Here is a 17252-nt window from a genome sequence, read left to right on the forward strand (position 1 = left end):
CACCAAAATCTTACCAGAATCCTATTGACATTGAACTTACAGAAGCAAAAAGAAACTTCTAGGAAAACCAGTTGGTGACAGGGATGTTTAAATAAATATAGGGCTGTCCAGGTGGCATCCTGTGTTTGGTATTCATCCTTCTCATTCTGACACTTAATCTCTAATCCTGGATGGTGATTTCTGACCTCGGAAAGACAAGACACTAGAAGCCCTGGAGTCAGGCAAAATCAGATGAGTGCTGTTCTCTCTAAACCACACCTATTAAGACAGGAAAAGAGACTCATATTTTGGAAAGTTTTCTAAGAACAAGGGTAAGCCTTGATTAACTAGACAACTCAGTGAATCAGACCATACTGTCTGGGACCTAGCACGTGCTTTACCTGGACTTGGAGGTCGCAAAATGGGTGTTCCTTCTCCCAAGGATTACTGCTGAGACTGTACTACAGAAAGATCAAAGGCAGGCAGTGTTTTCCGTCCTCTCTCTGTCCTGCCTGCTTAGCGTTCTCTCACTGCTTTTCTTCACTGTTCTTGCACGAAAGAGATCTAGGGTGACAGGAAAGTGATGATTCATCTGACATCAGATGGAGTCCTTTTTATTTGCCCTTTTGTTGGCCTCAGTCTCTGATATTGGGAACATCTGTGTTATGTTTGTGAATGTTTTTATTTCACGGAAGACACACATGGATTGCAGTGGGACTCTGATGATTTAAAGGTCTGATGCGTGTGGCTGTCTGGTAGCTCTTTGTTTTCCACAATCCTTTGACCAGAAAAAGAAATCAAAGTGTGTTTCAATCATGCTGACCAGCGAGGGCCAGGGATTCCTTCACTTTGGTTTGTGTCTCTGGTTGTGTATGTTCATACCTTTCTTTAAAGGTAGGTTTTATTTCTGCTTTATCTCATATTCTCTTTTCAGCTACATATATTTATTCTTCTTTTCTAGTTGTGTTTGATTGAGCAGAGATGAAATATTCTTTGTGTAAATATGTAGAGGGTCTGCACAGGAATTACTACTGTTATAACTGTTAATTAACCTATTTCTTATTGGTTAGGTTTTAACACTGAACATGAGATTTTGGAGATGGTGCAGGGAAGACAATGAAACATTGTAAACCATATCTTATTTTATTGTTCCAATAAAAAATATGGTAATAATAGTGATGCAGTTTTCTATCCATCTCTGGTATGGATGTATTCAACTGATTTATCTGTATTTGTATTTAATTTTTTTTTACAACTATGATTTGTTTGTTAGCTGAGACTTAGTCCATGAACCCTTCCATTTTGAAGGTGATCATCTTTGTTTTGGGAAACATGTCATATTACTATGCTGGAATGTGTCCTAAGAGTAAGATAATTCATTTTAAAAGTTAAGACTTGGAAATAGACAAGTGCTGTTCTGCTGCAGAAAACCACATTCCCATGTTAGCTTTGCAGGGGACTTGTTCTTCAAGATTCAAAGAGTGTTTATCTACAATATCTCAAAGAGGGGGAAATGGTAATGGAGTAGTGGAGAGGATTTTTTTAATTGTCTATTTTACATAGAAATATTTCTAGCATTATTAATTATGGTGGCAAGAGTACTATTTCACATTTAAAATTGTTTTTTCCTGATGAAATCTCAGAGTTTGGTTCCAAGTGCATTTGTCAGCGACTCTTTATTTAGTAATATAACAGCTATCCTTTTGTTCATTTTTGCCAAATGAGTTTTCAGCGCCTTTAATCTTCTTTCTTTCAAGATATAAATCCCTTTTGGAAATTTGTAGAATTGTTTTTCTGATGTCAAATTTGAGTTCTATAAAGGAAAATATAGAGGGGTATTAATGAAATGAATAATGTCAAATGAAGGCAAGTATCTTGCTTTTGATGCATTCTTGGAAAAATACAGACATAAACTGTGTAAATTTTAGTGACTGAAAACTCTGTTATTTAAGAGCTAGTATTGAATTCTTTTAAAACCAATTAAATAAGTTTGCCTTAAAAACCTTGCACTTGACACAAGTCTCCTAAATAATTGAATCTGAATCAGATTTTACAAAGAAATATGGCTTGCTAAGGTCTTAATAAACTTACTAGTTATTTCGGTTTGCTTGGTGGAGGTTCCCCAGCTAAACACTTTGTTGGTTGTAGAAACAGGTGGTTGGATCAGCATTTTGACCAGAAAAGGCAGGACTCTTCCTTAAAAACCAGATCAGTAAGATCGTGAGTTATCTTCAATGACATAAGCAAAAATTGGAGCTCATGCTGTCCCTTTGTATTTGTGGTGCATTAGACTTGTAAAAGTGCTCTTACAATAGTATTTTATTTGATATCATAATAGTTCTGGGATGTAGGCATTACTTTTCTTATCTTCAGGGCTCTGAGAGGCTAGGTACAATGGGCACCAGGGGAAGCCTGTGTGGGTGGACAGAACACAGGGGCAGGAGCGCTCAGGTGGCTGGGACACCCCACTGTCCTAGTGGCCTGGCGATGGGAGCTGCCAGAACCTCCCCATCTGTGAACACCCTCTTGGCCTCTCTAACTCTTCCTCTGCTTGGCCATGCAGGCTCTGCAGGCTGTGCATCTGAAGAGAGGCTCTTTCACAAACTGTTTTCTCATTATAACCAGTTCATCAGGCCTGTGGAAAACGTTTCTGAACCAGTCACGGTGCATTTTGAAGTGGCCATCACACAGCTGGCCAATGTGGTAAGTGCTGCCAGTTCACCACATGTACGTGGAGAACCCTTGACTCGGGTGGGTGTGCGGGCAGACCAATTCCTGAACACTGTCGCAGTTATTGCACGTGGCAAATATAGAAATTTTAAAATATGAACAAACACACATCTCCATGAATGCTGGCTCTTCAAAGCCTTCCTGCTGGGAAGAAGACATTGATGCTGTAATTATTCACATCAAGGCAGGGTCTTTCTGGAAGTGCTTTCAGAACCAATTTATGAAACAGAGAGGTGAAGGGGAAGTTGAAGGGATAATACAGAGGGAGTTAACTTCATGGTGCACCTATTCACCAGTCACTGTGTCTACACTTAGTGGCTGTCATTTGCATTTTATAGCTGAAGGGAAGCTCAGGAAGGAATTTTCCCAAGGTCATACAATTATAAAATGGTGGAACTGAAATCTTAATCAGGCCTGTCCAACTCCAAAGCTCATGTTCTTTTTACTCTATAGAAAAAGAACTGTTTTGGGGCACCTGGGTGGCTCAGTCGGTTGAGCCTCCGACTTCGGCTCAGGTCATGATCTAGTGGTTCATGGGTTCAGGCTCTGTGCTGACAGCTCAGAGCCTGGAGCCTGCTTGGGATTCTGTGTCTCCCTCTCTCTCTGACCCTCCCCCACTCACACTCTGTCTCTGTCTCTCTCTCTCTCAAAAATAAATAAACATTAACAAATTTTTTAAAAAAAGAAAAGAAAAAGAACTGCTTTAAATATTCTATTTTATGCAAGAAAGAAAAAAATCACCTGCTTTCATATAGCTTCCATCCAGCCCTGAGAAAACAGATGGCAATTTGGAGTTCTTAAATTTATTGCTACTATGTTCAAGGACAAGTGACTACAGTTCTTTCCTTTGAATAATCTTCATGCCCTAGTTGCCGGGAGAGGAGGTATTAGGGCCTGGTATTTATAACACAGAGCAGGGTTTTGGGCTCAAAAGCATAGGAGGGGACAGCGCTGGCTTGCCAACCAAATTCCAGGAATAGGCAGGCTCAGGAAGTAGGGGGAGGCTAAAGCATCTCCAGAGAGAGATTCTAGAGCTCCTGAGACTACAAAGGGAGGCCCTTTCATCTTATCAGTCCCAGCCTATGCATAGGGAAGGAACCTTCTGTCTTTCCAGACTTGCCCTGTAGGAAACAGTGGTGGTTCTTCAGGTTCACTGGAGGAAAGACCTTAGTTACAGATGTGAACTCAAGGCTCACGATGTTTCTCCGGTCCATGCTTCCTGGTGGACTAGGTTACCCTGGCCTGGTCCTCTAGCTTCTGACCCAGGTTGGAAGTATGTATATACTGGTACATATTGGTAAAAAAAAATAAAAATAAAAAAGTCACAGTTTTCTTTTGTATAGATGGATATACTCATTTCTTTAAAAAACATTTTATTTGGTACCTAATCTGATCCCTTTCACCCCCAAATAGTGTTGTACTGATTACTGGTCTCCTACTGGGCTGGGAGCCGTAATTTGCTGTGGAGTATTATAAAGTAAGTTTCACCTGAAGTCAGTCTATTTCACTATATAGCAACACTTCAAATTCCTGGTTGATACACCCTTTCAGGACATTGTTCTGAGGATGGTGTGTAGAGATAATGGAATACAGATTTTGACATTTGCATTTGGTTGCCATCAGCAACTTAAAAATAACATGGCTTGAATAAAACAAATTGATTTCTTTCTTGTGTAACAGAAATCTAAAGGTTAAAAGTTTAGAAGGTTAACGCCAGGTGGCTTTGTGGTGTTGGTGATTGTACCACTGTGTTCAGTTGCTTAGGTTGGGCACTGCAAAACTCCAGGGGATGCCAATCACACAGACCACGATGCTAAAAGCATAAACCATACATGGTGACAGTGAGCAAGGTTCCTATCTTTCTATTTCAGCATATGGTTTCTTCCCTCAGTGTTGCCTCATGGTCCATGATAACTGCTGATTTTCACTCATCATATTCACATCCTTCGTAAGAAGCAGGAGGAAGGGAGGAGGGGACATAACAGACATATGTGACTTCCTTAAGGTGTTTTCTTAAAAGTCCTACTAATATCTTCTGCTTCCTATATCATCGACAACTTCTAGCTGTAAGGGAGACTTGGGAAATGTAGTTTTTTTAAGTTGAATTTTTGTTTATTGAAATACTTGTAGATTCATATGCAGTTGTAGGAAATAATAGGAAGATCCCACTTCGCCCAGTTTCCCAGTGGCAACTACTAATATGTCTTCAATTTCTAAAATTTTGTCGTTTCAAGAAAGTTAGATAAAAATGATACAGTATGTAACATTGTGGGATTGGCTTTTCCACTCAGCATAATTAAAAAAAAATTTTTTTATGTTTATTTTGAGAGAGAAAGAGAGCACGTGTGCACGAGTTGGAGAGGGGGAGAGAGAGAAAGGGACAGAGGATCCGAAGCAGGCTCTGTGCTGACAGCCCAATGTGGGGCTTGAATTCATGAAAGATGCAATCATGACTTGAGCAAAGCCAGACACTTAACCGACTGAGCCACCCAGGTGCCTTCACTCAGCATAATTTTCTAAAGACTCATCCCAGTTGTTGATTATATCAATAGCTCATTTCTTCTTGTTGCTGAGTAGTATTCCATGGTATTGATGTGCCTCAGTTTATTTACTTTTTGTTGGTTGAAGAACATTTGTATTGATTCCAGTTTTGTTCTGTTACAAATAAAAGTGCTGTGAACATTTGGATACAAGTTTTTGTGAGAATGTAAGTCTTTATTTTCCTGGGATAAATCCCCAAGTGTTCAATTGCTGGGTCATACGGTAGTTGTGTGTTTAATTTTTTAAGAAACTGCTAAAATGCTTTCCAGAGTGAATGTACCCTTTTAAATTCCTATCAGCGATAATATAAGTGATCCAGTTTATCTACATCTTCACCAGTATTTGTTGTTGTCACTATTTTTTTATTTTAGCCATTCTGTTTGGTATATAATAATATCTCATTATAGTTTTAATGTGCATTTTCCTAATGACTCATCATATAGAACATCTTTTCATGTGCTTATTTGCCATCTGTATATCCTCTTTGGTAAAATGTTTCCTCATGTTTTTGTTCCTGTTTTCTAATTGGATTGTCTGATTTTTTTCTTTTTTAACTGTTCAGTGTTGAGAGTTCTTACTATATTCTAGATACTGATGCTTTGCCAGGTATGTGGTTTGCAAATACAGTTAACTCGAGTAATGCAAGGGTTAGGGACATCGGCCTCCACCATAGTCAAAATTCTGCATGTGACTTTTGACTCCCCCCAAACTTAACTACTAATAGCCTACTGTTGAGCAGAAGCCTTACTGATAACATCAACAGTTGATTAACACATATTTTGTATGTTACGTGTGTTATATTCTGTACTCTTACAATAAAGTAAAAGAAAATAAAATGTCATTAAGAAAATCACAAGGAAGGGAAAATACATTTACAGCACTGTAGTGTAAAAAATTCTACATGTAAGTGGACTCACACAGCTCAGACCTGTATGTTCAAGGGTCAGCTGCATTTTACCCTAGTGTGTAGCTTCTCTTTTCATCTTTTTCACATGGACCTTCACTCAAACTTTTCAATTTTGACAAGATCCAATTTATCACTTTTTCCTTTTATGTGTTGTGCTTTTGGTGTTAAGCCTAAGCATTCCTTGCCTTTATTGCAGATCCTAGAGATTTTCTCATATATTTTTTCTAAAAGTTTTATTTATGTTTTACATTTGAGACTATGATCCATTTTGAGTTAATTTTTGTATAAAATGTGAGACTTGGGCTTTTTTCCTTTTTTGGTCTATGGGTGTCTAATCGCTCCAATACCATTAGTTGAAAAGGCTATCCTTTTTCCATGGAGCTGGTTGTGCACTGTTGTGAAAAATCCATTGAGCATACTTGTATGGGTCTATTTCAGGTCTATTTCAGGTCCTCTATTCTATTCTGTTGATCTATGTGATGAACCCTCCACCAATACCACACAATCTTGATTACTGTAGCTGTATAGTAAGTCTTAATGTTGGCCAGAGTGATCCTACCACCTTATTCTTCTTTGTCAAAATTATATTCACTGTTCTGGGGCCTATGCCTTCAAATAAGCTGCCTATGTATACAAAAAGGCTTGCTGGGATTTTGAAAGGAATTGCATTCATCTGTAGATCAATTTGGGGAGAAATGTCATCTTTACTATGTTGAGTGTTCCCATCCATGAATGCGGGATATTTCTCCATTTATTTAGCTCTTTTTTCATCAGCATATTATAATTTTCAGCATGCAGATCCTGTCCATATATTATTATGTGTATATTTGTTTTATTGTCCATGTACTATTATGTGTACTTTGTTTTATTTAAGGCAATTGAAAATAATATTGTACTTTTAATTTTGGTTTCTCCATGTTCATCATTAGTATATAGAAATTCAATCGGTTTCTGTATGTTGATGTTGTATCCTGAGATCTTGCTGGAATCATTTATTAGTTTCAGTATTTTTATAGATTCCATGGGATTTTCTATATAGGCAACCATGTCATATGCGAATAGAGATGGTTTTATTTCTTCCTTTCCAAACTATGCTGTTTTTTCCCTTTTTCTTGCCTTATTGCATAGTGTTGACTAGAATTATCAGTACTGTTTTGAATAAGAGTGGTGAGAGTGGACATCTCTGCCCTGTTCCCAATCTTAAGGAAAATTGTTTAGTCTTTCACCTTCTAGTATAATGATAGCTGTAGGTGTTTTATAGAGGTTTTCAAATTGAGAAAGTTCTCCTTTATTCGTTAGTTTTCAGAGAGTTTTTATCATTAATTGATGTTGAATTTTTGTCAAATGCTTTTTCTGTAACCATTGATATGATCAGATAATTTTTCTTCCTTACCTTGTTGATATGGTAAAGTACATTGATTTTTGAATGTTGAACAGCTTTACATCTCATTTAGTCATGGTGTATAACTTTTTGTACATTGTTGGATTCACTTTGCTAATATTTTATTGATGAGTTCATGACAGACATTAATCTGTAATTTTCTTCTTTTGTATTATCTTTGTTTGGATTTTGTGTCAGGGTAATATAGCTTTATAAAAAATATTTGGAATTGTTCCATCTTCTTCTATGTTCTGGAAGAGACTGTGTAAAATTGATATTGATTCTTCTTTCATAGTTGGTGGAATTCTCCAGGGAAACCTACTAGGCCTAGAGATTTCTTTTTCAGGAGTTTTTAACTACAAATTCAATTTTTAAAAATGGCTATAGGCTATTTAGATTGTCAATTTCATCTTCTTTGAATTTGGATAGTTTGTGGTTTTTGAAGTTTTAGTCTATTTCTTTTAAAAATTTGATTGTATAATAAAGCTGTTTATCATATTGTCTATTCTTTTTAATGGCTACAGGATCTGTAGTGATAGCTATTTCATTCCTGATGTTGGTGAATTGTGTTTTCTCTGTTTTTATTTTTGTCGATCTTGAGACAACTTTGTGAGTTTTATTGGTCCCCATCCCAAAGAATTAGCTTTTTATTTAATTGATTTTTTCTATTGTTTTCCTTTTTCAATTTTATTGTTTTCTACTCTTTTTTTTAAAGTGTATTTATTTATTTATTTATTTATTTAAGTAATCTCCACACCCAACATATGGCTCAAACTCATGACCTGGAGATCAAGAGTTGCATGCTCCAATGACTAAGCCAGCCAGGTGCCCCATGATTTCTACTCTTATCTTTATTTTTCCTTCGTTAAGCTTGCTGTGGGCTCATTTTGTGCTTCTTTTTCTAATTTCTTGAAGTAAGAACTTGGATTATTGATTTGAGACCTTTCCTCATTTCTAATGTAAGCATATAATGCTATAATTTTATTTTCAACATTGTTTTTAGCAATGACCTTCATATTTTAATATGTTGTGTTTTCATTTAATTCAGTTCTATGTATTTTTAAAAATCTCCTTTGAGATTTAAGCCCATTTTGATCTTTGACCCATGGATTATTTAGAAGTGTGTTGTATAATTCCTAGGGGTTTAGAGTGTTTCCTGTTGTCTTTTTGTTGTTGGTTTCTAGTTTGATTCCATTATAGTCAGAAAACACACTGTATGGTTTCAGTTCTTTTAAATTTGATGAGGTTTGTTTTATGGCCCATGGTAAGAATATGGTTTATCTTGGTTAATATCCCATGCATTCTTGAAATATATGTGTACTGTGCTTTTGAAAGAAGTGCTCTATATATTTCAATTAGATCCTGTTGATTATGTTCTTCAGATCTTCTATATTTTGCTGATTTCCCCCCTAGTGGTTTTATTGGTTGCTGAGAGGGATGGTGTTGAAGGCTCCAACTATATTTGGGAGTTTGTTCCTTCTTTCAGTTTCATCAATTTTTATTTCATGTAATTTAAGACTAGTGTTTGGTGTGTATACAGTTAGGATCATTATGTCTTCCTGGTGATTTTATATTTCCATCATTATATAATGTCCTTGGTCTACAGTAATTTTTTTTCTGAAGTCTACTTTGTCAGATATTAATATAGCTATTCTTATTGGTGTATTGGAAGCTACCTGTTCTCATGGGGGGCACCAGAAGTCCCTGTGGGTCATATTCATTGTCATTGAGCCATGGTGAGCTCTGGGGATGGTTCTGTGATGCAGGACAGTCAGGATGCGCAATTACCAACTCCCTTATCAAAAGCCTTAGCAAAGGGCTTTTTTGCTGCTCTACATGGAAGTGTGCTGCAAACATACAGAATGACTCTGGCCAGAAGGTTTTCTGGGTGAATGATCTTTCAATGTAAGAGTAGGTCTGCTGTCCCCCCAACAAGGATCCAAGACAAAGCCCCTGTGTAGTGTTTTGATGGCCTCACTATCTGAAGTGACTAACTTAAAGGCTTATAAAGTGTAGCCAACCTGGCTTTCTGATCTCAATCTCTGCTGCTTCAGAAGTTAATCCTTTTGAAATTATAACTCCAATCCTCTAATACAGGCAGGGTGCCAACTAATTTATTTTCCCAAGAAAGAGATACAGAGCAATGGTCTCAGGAATGTGGAGTGGTATTTTAGGTCCCTGCTTCCTCCAGCTGGGCTGTCTGATGGTAATGCTCATGACCATCAGTGTGGTACAGAATTGCATGGAGAACAAGACTTGCCAGACCAAGTCCTGGTCCATAAAGCTGGCTGACACCCCTAAGAATGTCCACACCACATTGAGCCTCACCAGCCTGTGGAAGTGTTGGGGAAAGAGAGAGAGATTGATAGGATGATATTGCCAACAGATTTTAATTCTTTGAATACTAGTTAACAGTGTACACTAGTTCTGTGAACACAGAATACAAAGAGGATGCATCAATGACTGTATCAATCAAGTCCATTCTTGATTGACAGCGAACAGATCTACTGACATGGCCCCTGCTGGAATTTATAGATCACAGCATCACCCTCTCATGAGCAGAAGGCAATTACCTTAGGCTTGGGTAATACTTGGCCAATGGATAAGTATAGCCTTTTAAATTTTTATTTATTTATTTATTTTGCTTTTCTTGACTAATAAGAAACCATGATTGTAACTCCTTTTGTTGACCTTTTAAAACCCTGGGGTTTACCATGACTAGACACAAACACATTTGAAGGCGGAAGCTTGGCAGGGGGAGTGGAGAACTTCAGAGCAGCTCAGTGAAAAAGAGCAGTTTGGTGTCAGTCCCGGCCATGGCTCTGTCAACCACAGTTGAGTTCATTTACTCTGAGGGTGTTCACGTATATTATAAAGCAACGTTGGTAAGTTTGGGGAACCCACTGATGATCACTGGAACACCCAATAGCTTTCAAGCTGCTGTGCTGTAAGGTTGCTGAAGGTTCTGGAGTGTCTTCAGTAGTTTTCCCACTGAAGGCTGGTAGCTGCTTAGGAACACATTGTATTTGGGATATTGGCCTGAAATGTTTTTCCTCCAGATAGCTGTATGACTCTCTTCAGTCATTTAGGTACCTGCTTAAATCTCCTCAGAGAAGCTTTCTTTGATCATTCTGTCTAAAAAAGATGTGTGTGTGTGTGTGTGTGTGTGTATGCATGCACACACCACTCCATCTCTCTTTATTTTTCTTCACAAGGACTTATAACTATCACACATTATATTATATATCTATTATTGATTTTTTGTCTCCCAAATTAACAGTTTAGATGCATGAAGGTAGAGGTTTTTTCAATCCTGTTTACTGCTGTAGTCCCAGAATTTATAGAGCACATAGTAGGTACTCAATAAATATTTGAATAATGAATAATTGAAGCAATCAGCATGGCTTAGATGAGAGTTGAGATGTGTTGAAGTGGAGTGGCAGGTTCCAGCTGGAAAACTCCATGGTGAGCAGAGGCTGACATTTCAAAAGGCAACTGGGCTCAGGACTCAGAGCCTAGAGAGTGGTGAGCACAGTTGAAGAGGGAGGTTTTCAAGGAAGGGGGAAGAATACAGTAAAAACAAAGAACCAAGTTCTGATACCTATCACCATCTGCAGTACTTTCCCTGTCTCTTTTCTACTGTCCCTTCTCTTCCTCCTTTCTTTCATGGAATCAGACGCCTCTAATGGGCTGCGGTGGTCAGAAAGGCTTCACTGAAGAGGTGAGATTTAATTAAGATTTGAAAGACATTTTTTAAGCCACATTTTCTTTTAAAGTCAACAGAGTTGGAACCAGATGTGAAAATATCATATTTCTGGATGCATTTTATAAGTTGCCTTTTTAGTCTTCTTTGCTTTCCTCTGTTAGTATGAATAACTCAGATTTGGCTCTCTTTTGTTGTAATTCTTGTTCTAAGAGCCACCTTTATTAGCAAGTTCATTTAAAGCTAAAAATATTATTTATTCTTCCCAGGATGAAGTAAACCAGATCATGGAAACCAATCTGTGGCTACGTCACGTATGTGTCTGCATCACATGTCCTTCTCTTGGACCTGTCTTACTTGTGTGATAGCCTAACAATGTCTAATGGATAAATTCCACTAGAATTAATTCTTTCCATCTCCAACTTATAACAGAGTATAAACTATAATCTTTCTCCAAAGCCTAGAGTTCAGCTCTGGGACAGCTGCTTGATACAAACTTCACAGGTGTAAAAACATAGTGATAAAGTTCTCTGGGACATAGAGACCTGTCCCTTCCGGTTTCTGCCCTCAAGTCTCCTATTTTTATCTGTAACTTGAGCCCCAGTGTCAGAAGCTTGCCCAGTCTTTGACTCTGCTGCACCAGGCCAAGGGAAGTAAGGAACTGAGCATGAGAACACGTGGGTTAGAGTCCCACCAGTTGTTTTTATCAGTTATACCACTTCATTCTTCCTTCTTGTCTTAATCTTTTACACAGATTTATAACAAACTCATTATCGTACACTTGAACTATCTTTTTGATATTAGAAATGAGTTGCTACTCCAGTGTGAATACAGTTTATGGAACATGGAAGTTGAGTCTATAACCTTGGTCAGCTAATTAATAATCAATAGTTAATTATCTAATGTCAGATGATTTATATTTGCCAAAATCAGCCCAGCTGCCTAGCCCCCTATTCCTCATGGATTTAATATCCCAACTTTTGATAGAAACCAATGCACTCTTTATTTTTTTTTAAGTAGGCTCCAAGCCCAAAGTGAGGTTGGACTTACGACCCTGAGATCAAGAGTTGCATGTTCTACCAACTGAGTCAGCCAGGTGTCCTCCAGTGTATTCTTTAAATGAGAACTTATTTTTTTTTCAAAACACTGAACCGACATAGAATTAACATGGGAAGAAAGTTCCCTGTAAGTTTCTAAGAATTTTTTATTCAACTGACTTCTATTGCCTTTAGATATGGAATGATTATAAATTGCGCTGGGACCCAATGGAATATGATGGCATTGAGACTCTTCGTGTTCCTGCAGATAAGATATGGAAGCCTGACATCGTTCTCTACAACAAGTATGGGGTTCTGACAGCAGTAGACTTGTTCCAAAGTTGCCTTTGGTACATGCTGACCCAGGCAAGGGGGTGTTACTAATGGTGTCTGGTTTACTTTGTAGTGCTGTTGGTGACTTCCAAGTTGAAGGCAAGACAAAAGCTCTTCTTAAATATGATGGCATGATAACCTGGACTCCACCAGCTATTTTCAAGAGTTCCTGTCCTATGGATATCACTTTTTTCCCTTTTGATCATCAAAACTGTTCCCTTAAATTTGGTTCCTGGACATATGACAAAGCCGAAATTGATCTTCTAATCATTGGATCTAAAGTGGATATGAATGATTTTTGGGAAAACAGCGAATGGGAAATTGTTGATGCCTCTGGCTACAAGCATGACATAAAATACAATTGTTGTGAGGAGATATACACAGATATAACCTATTCTTTTTACATTAGAAGATTGCCAATGTTTTATACCATTAATCTAATCATCCCTTGTCTCTTTATTTCATTTCTAACTGTGCTTGTCTTTTACCTCCCTTCTGACTGTGGTGAAAAGGTGACACTTTGTATTTCAGTTTTGCTTTCTCTGACTGTGTTTTTGCTAGTAATCACGGAAACCATCCCATCCACGTCTCTTGTGATCCCACTGGTGGGTGAGTACCTACTGTTCACCATGATCTTTGTCACCCTGTCCATTGCGGTGACTGTGTTTGTGTTGAACATTCATTATCGCACCCCAATGACACACACCATGCCCAAGTGGGTGAAGACAGTTTTCCTCCAGCTGTTACCCCAGATCTTGATGATGAAGAGGCCTCTGGACAAGATGAAGGAGACAAGTTCAGATAAAAATTCCAAAGGCATTTCTGGTAGGCCCACCAAAGTCAATTTTGATAATTGCAGAGAGACCAAACTTCCTAAAGAATGCTGCCACTGTCATAAATCAAGTGAGCTTGCCACCAGCAAGAGAAGATTAAGTCATCAGCCTTTACAATGGATGGCTGAAAATTCAGAGCACTCGTCTGATGTTGAAGATGTAATTAACAGTGTACAATTCATAGCAGAAAACATGAAGAACCAAAATGAAACAAAGAAGGTAAATGCATGTCTCCTCTAGCCTGGCATCCCTCAGCTGGTTTAGATCAGACCTAAGATCAGATCTTCATTGGGAGTTCTGTTCACAAGAGGGCCAGGGAACAGTACTCTAAGACCCAGCTCTATTATTATGCAGTTATGGGTGAAGTGACCTGGGGGTTGGGTGGAGTAAAGTATAGCCTCAGAGCAAATCTCCACCTCCAGAAATGTTAACTCAGGTGAAATCTAGTTAAAATAAATATTCAAAACAGGCTTGGTTAATGAAACTGTTTCTTAAATACAGTGACAGATGAAATTCCTGCAGAGCAGCCCGCAGTCTGAGGCTGGTGGGGGCAGGCAGAGTGAGTCCTCTGAAATTCCAACCCCACTTATTCTACTTGAGAGGGATTTAGGTGTTTATTGAATGAACCTCAGGCATATTCTTGGCATCAACATATTCTGCTCTTGCTGTCCAGAGTCTAACTATAGCAGCATGAACGTCTCCCATCCTCCACAAAGAGAGCTCAAGAAAATCATGCCAATTTTCCATATCCTAAGCTGAGGGCATCTGAAAACTTATGCCAGGTGTCTGGGTTTGACCTTATACTGCAGCTGCTGGCATCCATATCTCCTGGTGAAAGGATGTCTTGAGACCTGAAGTCCACACCGTTGGTGCAGGGGAAGATACTATGACTGCAAGTCACAAATTAGGGGCTGGAGGGGATGCATCATGGGACAAGTGAGCCCAGAACTGTGCCTTCATGGTAACATCTTCATAAAATCGAGGGAAGGTTGTTGTTGACTTAAACACCACCAGGTAGGGCCCTCAAGACACAATCTGAGATGTTAAGTCTCAGGCATGAGTTGGAGGTCAGGAACTGGAAGGACGTGAGAAATGCAATGAACTCTCCACAAGCAGCATGACTTTGAGCTCTAGAAGGCTGCCTATTCCTGATAAAGTGTCCTCCATTCCTCATGTCCTATACCCCCTGCCTCAAACCCATTTTCCAGACTTGCCAAGGTGTCAGAATATCCAGTGGTGCCAATGACAAAAGTTGAGCTGAGCAGCATTCTTGGGAATGGTTTTTGCAGGAAAAGTCATTTGTCACCTGTGGAATTCTGCTTACTCTCTAGCCATCTGTATGAGGCACCAAAGGGGCATGTGTATCCACCCTCTTCAGACAAAACAAAAGTTCTTCTATGAACTGTATAGGCAACATGGGTTAACCACGATAAAACCACTATTTGCTTCAAAAATTGCCAAGGAAGTCTTTGAAAAGGAAGCAGCTTATTTATGAAACAGAGCATATTACCTAGTTTCAATTTTTTAACATTGCTTTGACTTTTTGTTTGCCTTTCAGGTAGAAGACGACTGGAAATACGTAGCCATGGTGGTGGACAGAGTATTTCTTTGGGTGTTTATAATTGTCTGTGTGTTTGGAACTGCAGGGCTATTTCTACAGCCACTACTGGGGAACACTGGAAAGTCTTAAGATGTATTTTCCTTTTATCTTTTGAAACTTACAGATGCTGTATTTGTTCTATGTTCCCTTCCATGAGGAAAGGGACATAAAACTTTCCACCTAAGTCCCCCATCTACTGAAGCTGATGGTTAGATGGAAAAAGAGGACTTTATTGCAAATTTGGAGGCTGAATGCCCTCCTTTGTAGCACAGAGCACATTTAAGATGTTTGATAACACTGGAGCCCAGAATTGGTGGCACCCACAGGCTTCTCTTCTCTGTACATGTTTGACTTCCAGGGACATCAACAACCCATAGTACAACAAGCCATGTAATCAACATCAAAGCCATGCTAAAAAGGCATTCTCTTGTACCTCCAGTTTATGCTACTTGTCACTATATTGACACATGCCAGACACAAAACTCTGCAGCTTGTACCTTGCTGGCATCTGCAATGCTTGGGAACTGTTATGTGCTTGCTTTCTAATACGTGCCTCTGGGATGTACTCACACACTTCAACACTTTTTGATATATTAATTGGCAAAAAGTAATAGCAGGTAGTCAGAGTCTATCTCAGCAGGCTGCATCAAGTTAGCATTCATCTGGCAAGCAGCTTGAGTGGTAACCCAGCACTGTGCTAGGCATTGCAAGCACAACAGAAATGGGTTCTGTCCCCAAGTGCTTGCAGCTTTTTAGGAAAAGTCATAAACACAAAGATCTCCAAGACCAGGTATCATGGGAATGTAACTAAAGCAGCCAAAATAAGGAGAGCATGATGTGGTATGGCCATGCAAACATAAAGCAGGCTTTGTGGCAGGTCAGAGAGGTGTCTGTTCTTGCCAGCAGTTTCCATATGTTCATTGTAGTTGAGACTGCAAATAAAGTTATTTCTTCTGCAAGAAATTGTGATTTTGTACCTTTTTGGAGCAATACCTTTTCTGAGAAGGAGCACCTTAGGAATTCTGTTTTATTCCACTCTAATTTATCTTCATATTTGTTGTATAAATATTATTGTAATTTTGAAGATGTATTTCAAAGCAGAAAAAAATAAATCTACCCTAACAAAGAAACTAATTTCATTTCTGCCTTTTCTCGTCTCATCCTCTTCTCTGTGCACCCATAATTTTACACTTCAATTTTACCTTCTAATTTTGTATGTTGCTGTTTTCTCAAAACATGTCAGGCGACATTTTTCCAAGATGTTACGTAGCCTTGAATGTGGGGTGTCCTGACTTTGTGGGGGCTGGCAGTGCGGGCCGTGGAAGAATTTTCATCCAAGGCAGAACAACAGAGATAAAGGTTTATTGAATACAGGGCCAGGGAGCAGGACAGCAGAGGAGAGACTGTCTGCAAGGAGGCAGTGGGTAGAGGCCATATTTAAAGCTGGAAGATGAGGAGGTATGGGGAACATATGCAATTTTCTCTTTTTTGGTACCTGTGCCTGTTTGTAAGCAGCCCATTGGTCAATTAGGGCCTATGGCCATTTTGAGGTGGGTCACTTAATGGCTGGCAGTCCTCATGGGCCCTTTTGCCTTGCTTAGGTTTCCATTGCTCAAGCCCGTTGCCCAAAAATGGCCTCTACATTGAAGTATACTTTTTATGATTGCATAATCTCCATTGTGTTGATACTCCATAACTTCTATTACCTCATGTTCGTTCTTCCTTATCCAGGAGCATAAGGCTCTCTGTGGTGTACCAGGCAGAGGTCTTGAACTTGAGCTGGAACTCTGTTTTAAAGTATGTTTACTGCCTCTCATATTTGTGATCATATCTATATTTTATCTTTCTTTCTTACAATGGGTCTGATTTACTTCATACATTTTTCTTAGTATTAAACCAAATCAATATTTAATATCATTGTTTAAAAAGTTTTAATTATGGTAAAATGCACATAACAAAATTTACCGTCTTCACCACTTTAAGGATATGTTTCAGTGGCATTAAGTACATTCACCATGTTGTACAGCCTTCATCACCATCCATCCACAGAACTCTCTCATCTTGTAAAACTGGAAATCTGAACCCATTAATAGCAACTTCTCATCCCATCCCTCCCCACCCTGTCACCCCTGTCAACCACCATTCTACTTTGTCGCCATGAATTTGAGTATTTTAGGTACCTTATATGACTGAAATCATACACTATTT

At 38.7% G+C, this 17252-nt stretch overlaps 1 protein-coding gene across 2 annotated transcripts; it reads left to right on the forward strand.

The window, feature by feature from the left end:
- Positions 1-484: 484 nt before the first annotated feature.
- CHRNA6 (cholinergic receptor nicotinic alpha 6 subunit) lies at positions 485-16178 on the forward strand. 2 transcript variants are annotated; one of them, XM_043562887.1, is made up of 6 exons: positions 485-873; positions 2543-2682; positions 11511-11555; positions 12474-12583; positions 12685-13663; positions 15003-16178. In XM_043562887.1, the coding sequence occupies exons 1-6, from the start codon at positions 795-797 to the stop codon at positions 15132-15134; spliced, it is 1485 nt and encodes a 494-aa protein (XP_043418822.1). In that variant the 5' UTR covers positions 485-794; the 3' UTR covers positions 15135-16178. The 2 variants fall into 2 exon arrangements, with proteins under 2 accessions (XP_043418822.1, XP_043418833.1); XM_043562898.1 differs by lacking the exon at positions 2543-2682.
- Positions 16179-17252: the final 1074 nt, after the last annotated feature.

The sequence above is a fragment of the Prionailurus bengalensis genome, chromosome B1 (genome assembly GCF_016509475.1).
Source record: "Prionailurus bengalensis isolate Pbe53 chromosome B1, Fcat_Pben_1.1_paternal_pri, whole genome shotgun sequence".
Lineage (NCBI taxonomy): Eukaryota > Metazoa > Chordata > Mammalia > Carnivora > Felidae > Prionailurus > Prionailurus bengalensis.

Excerpts from the sequence above, each read along its gene's own strand:
- CHRNA6 (XM_043562887.1), top strand. The coding sequence starts at position 795 with ATGCTGACCAGCGAGGGCCAGGGATTCCTTCACTTTGGTTTGTGTCTC. Across the intron at positions 12,584-12,684 it reads GACATCGTTCTCTACAACAA|TGCTGTTGGTGACTTCCAAG; the intron begins GTATGGGGTTCT and ends TTTACTTTGTAG. Across the intron at positions 13,664-15,002 it reads ACCAAAATGAAACAAAGAAG|GTAGAAGACGACTGGAAATA; the intron begins GTAAATGCATGT and ends TTTGCCTTTCAG.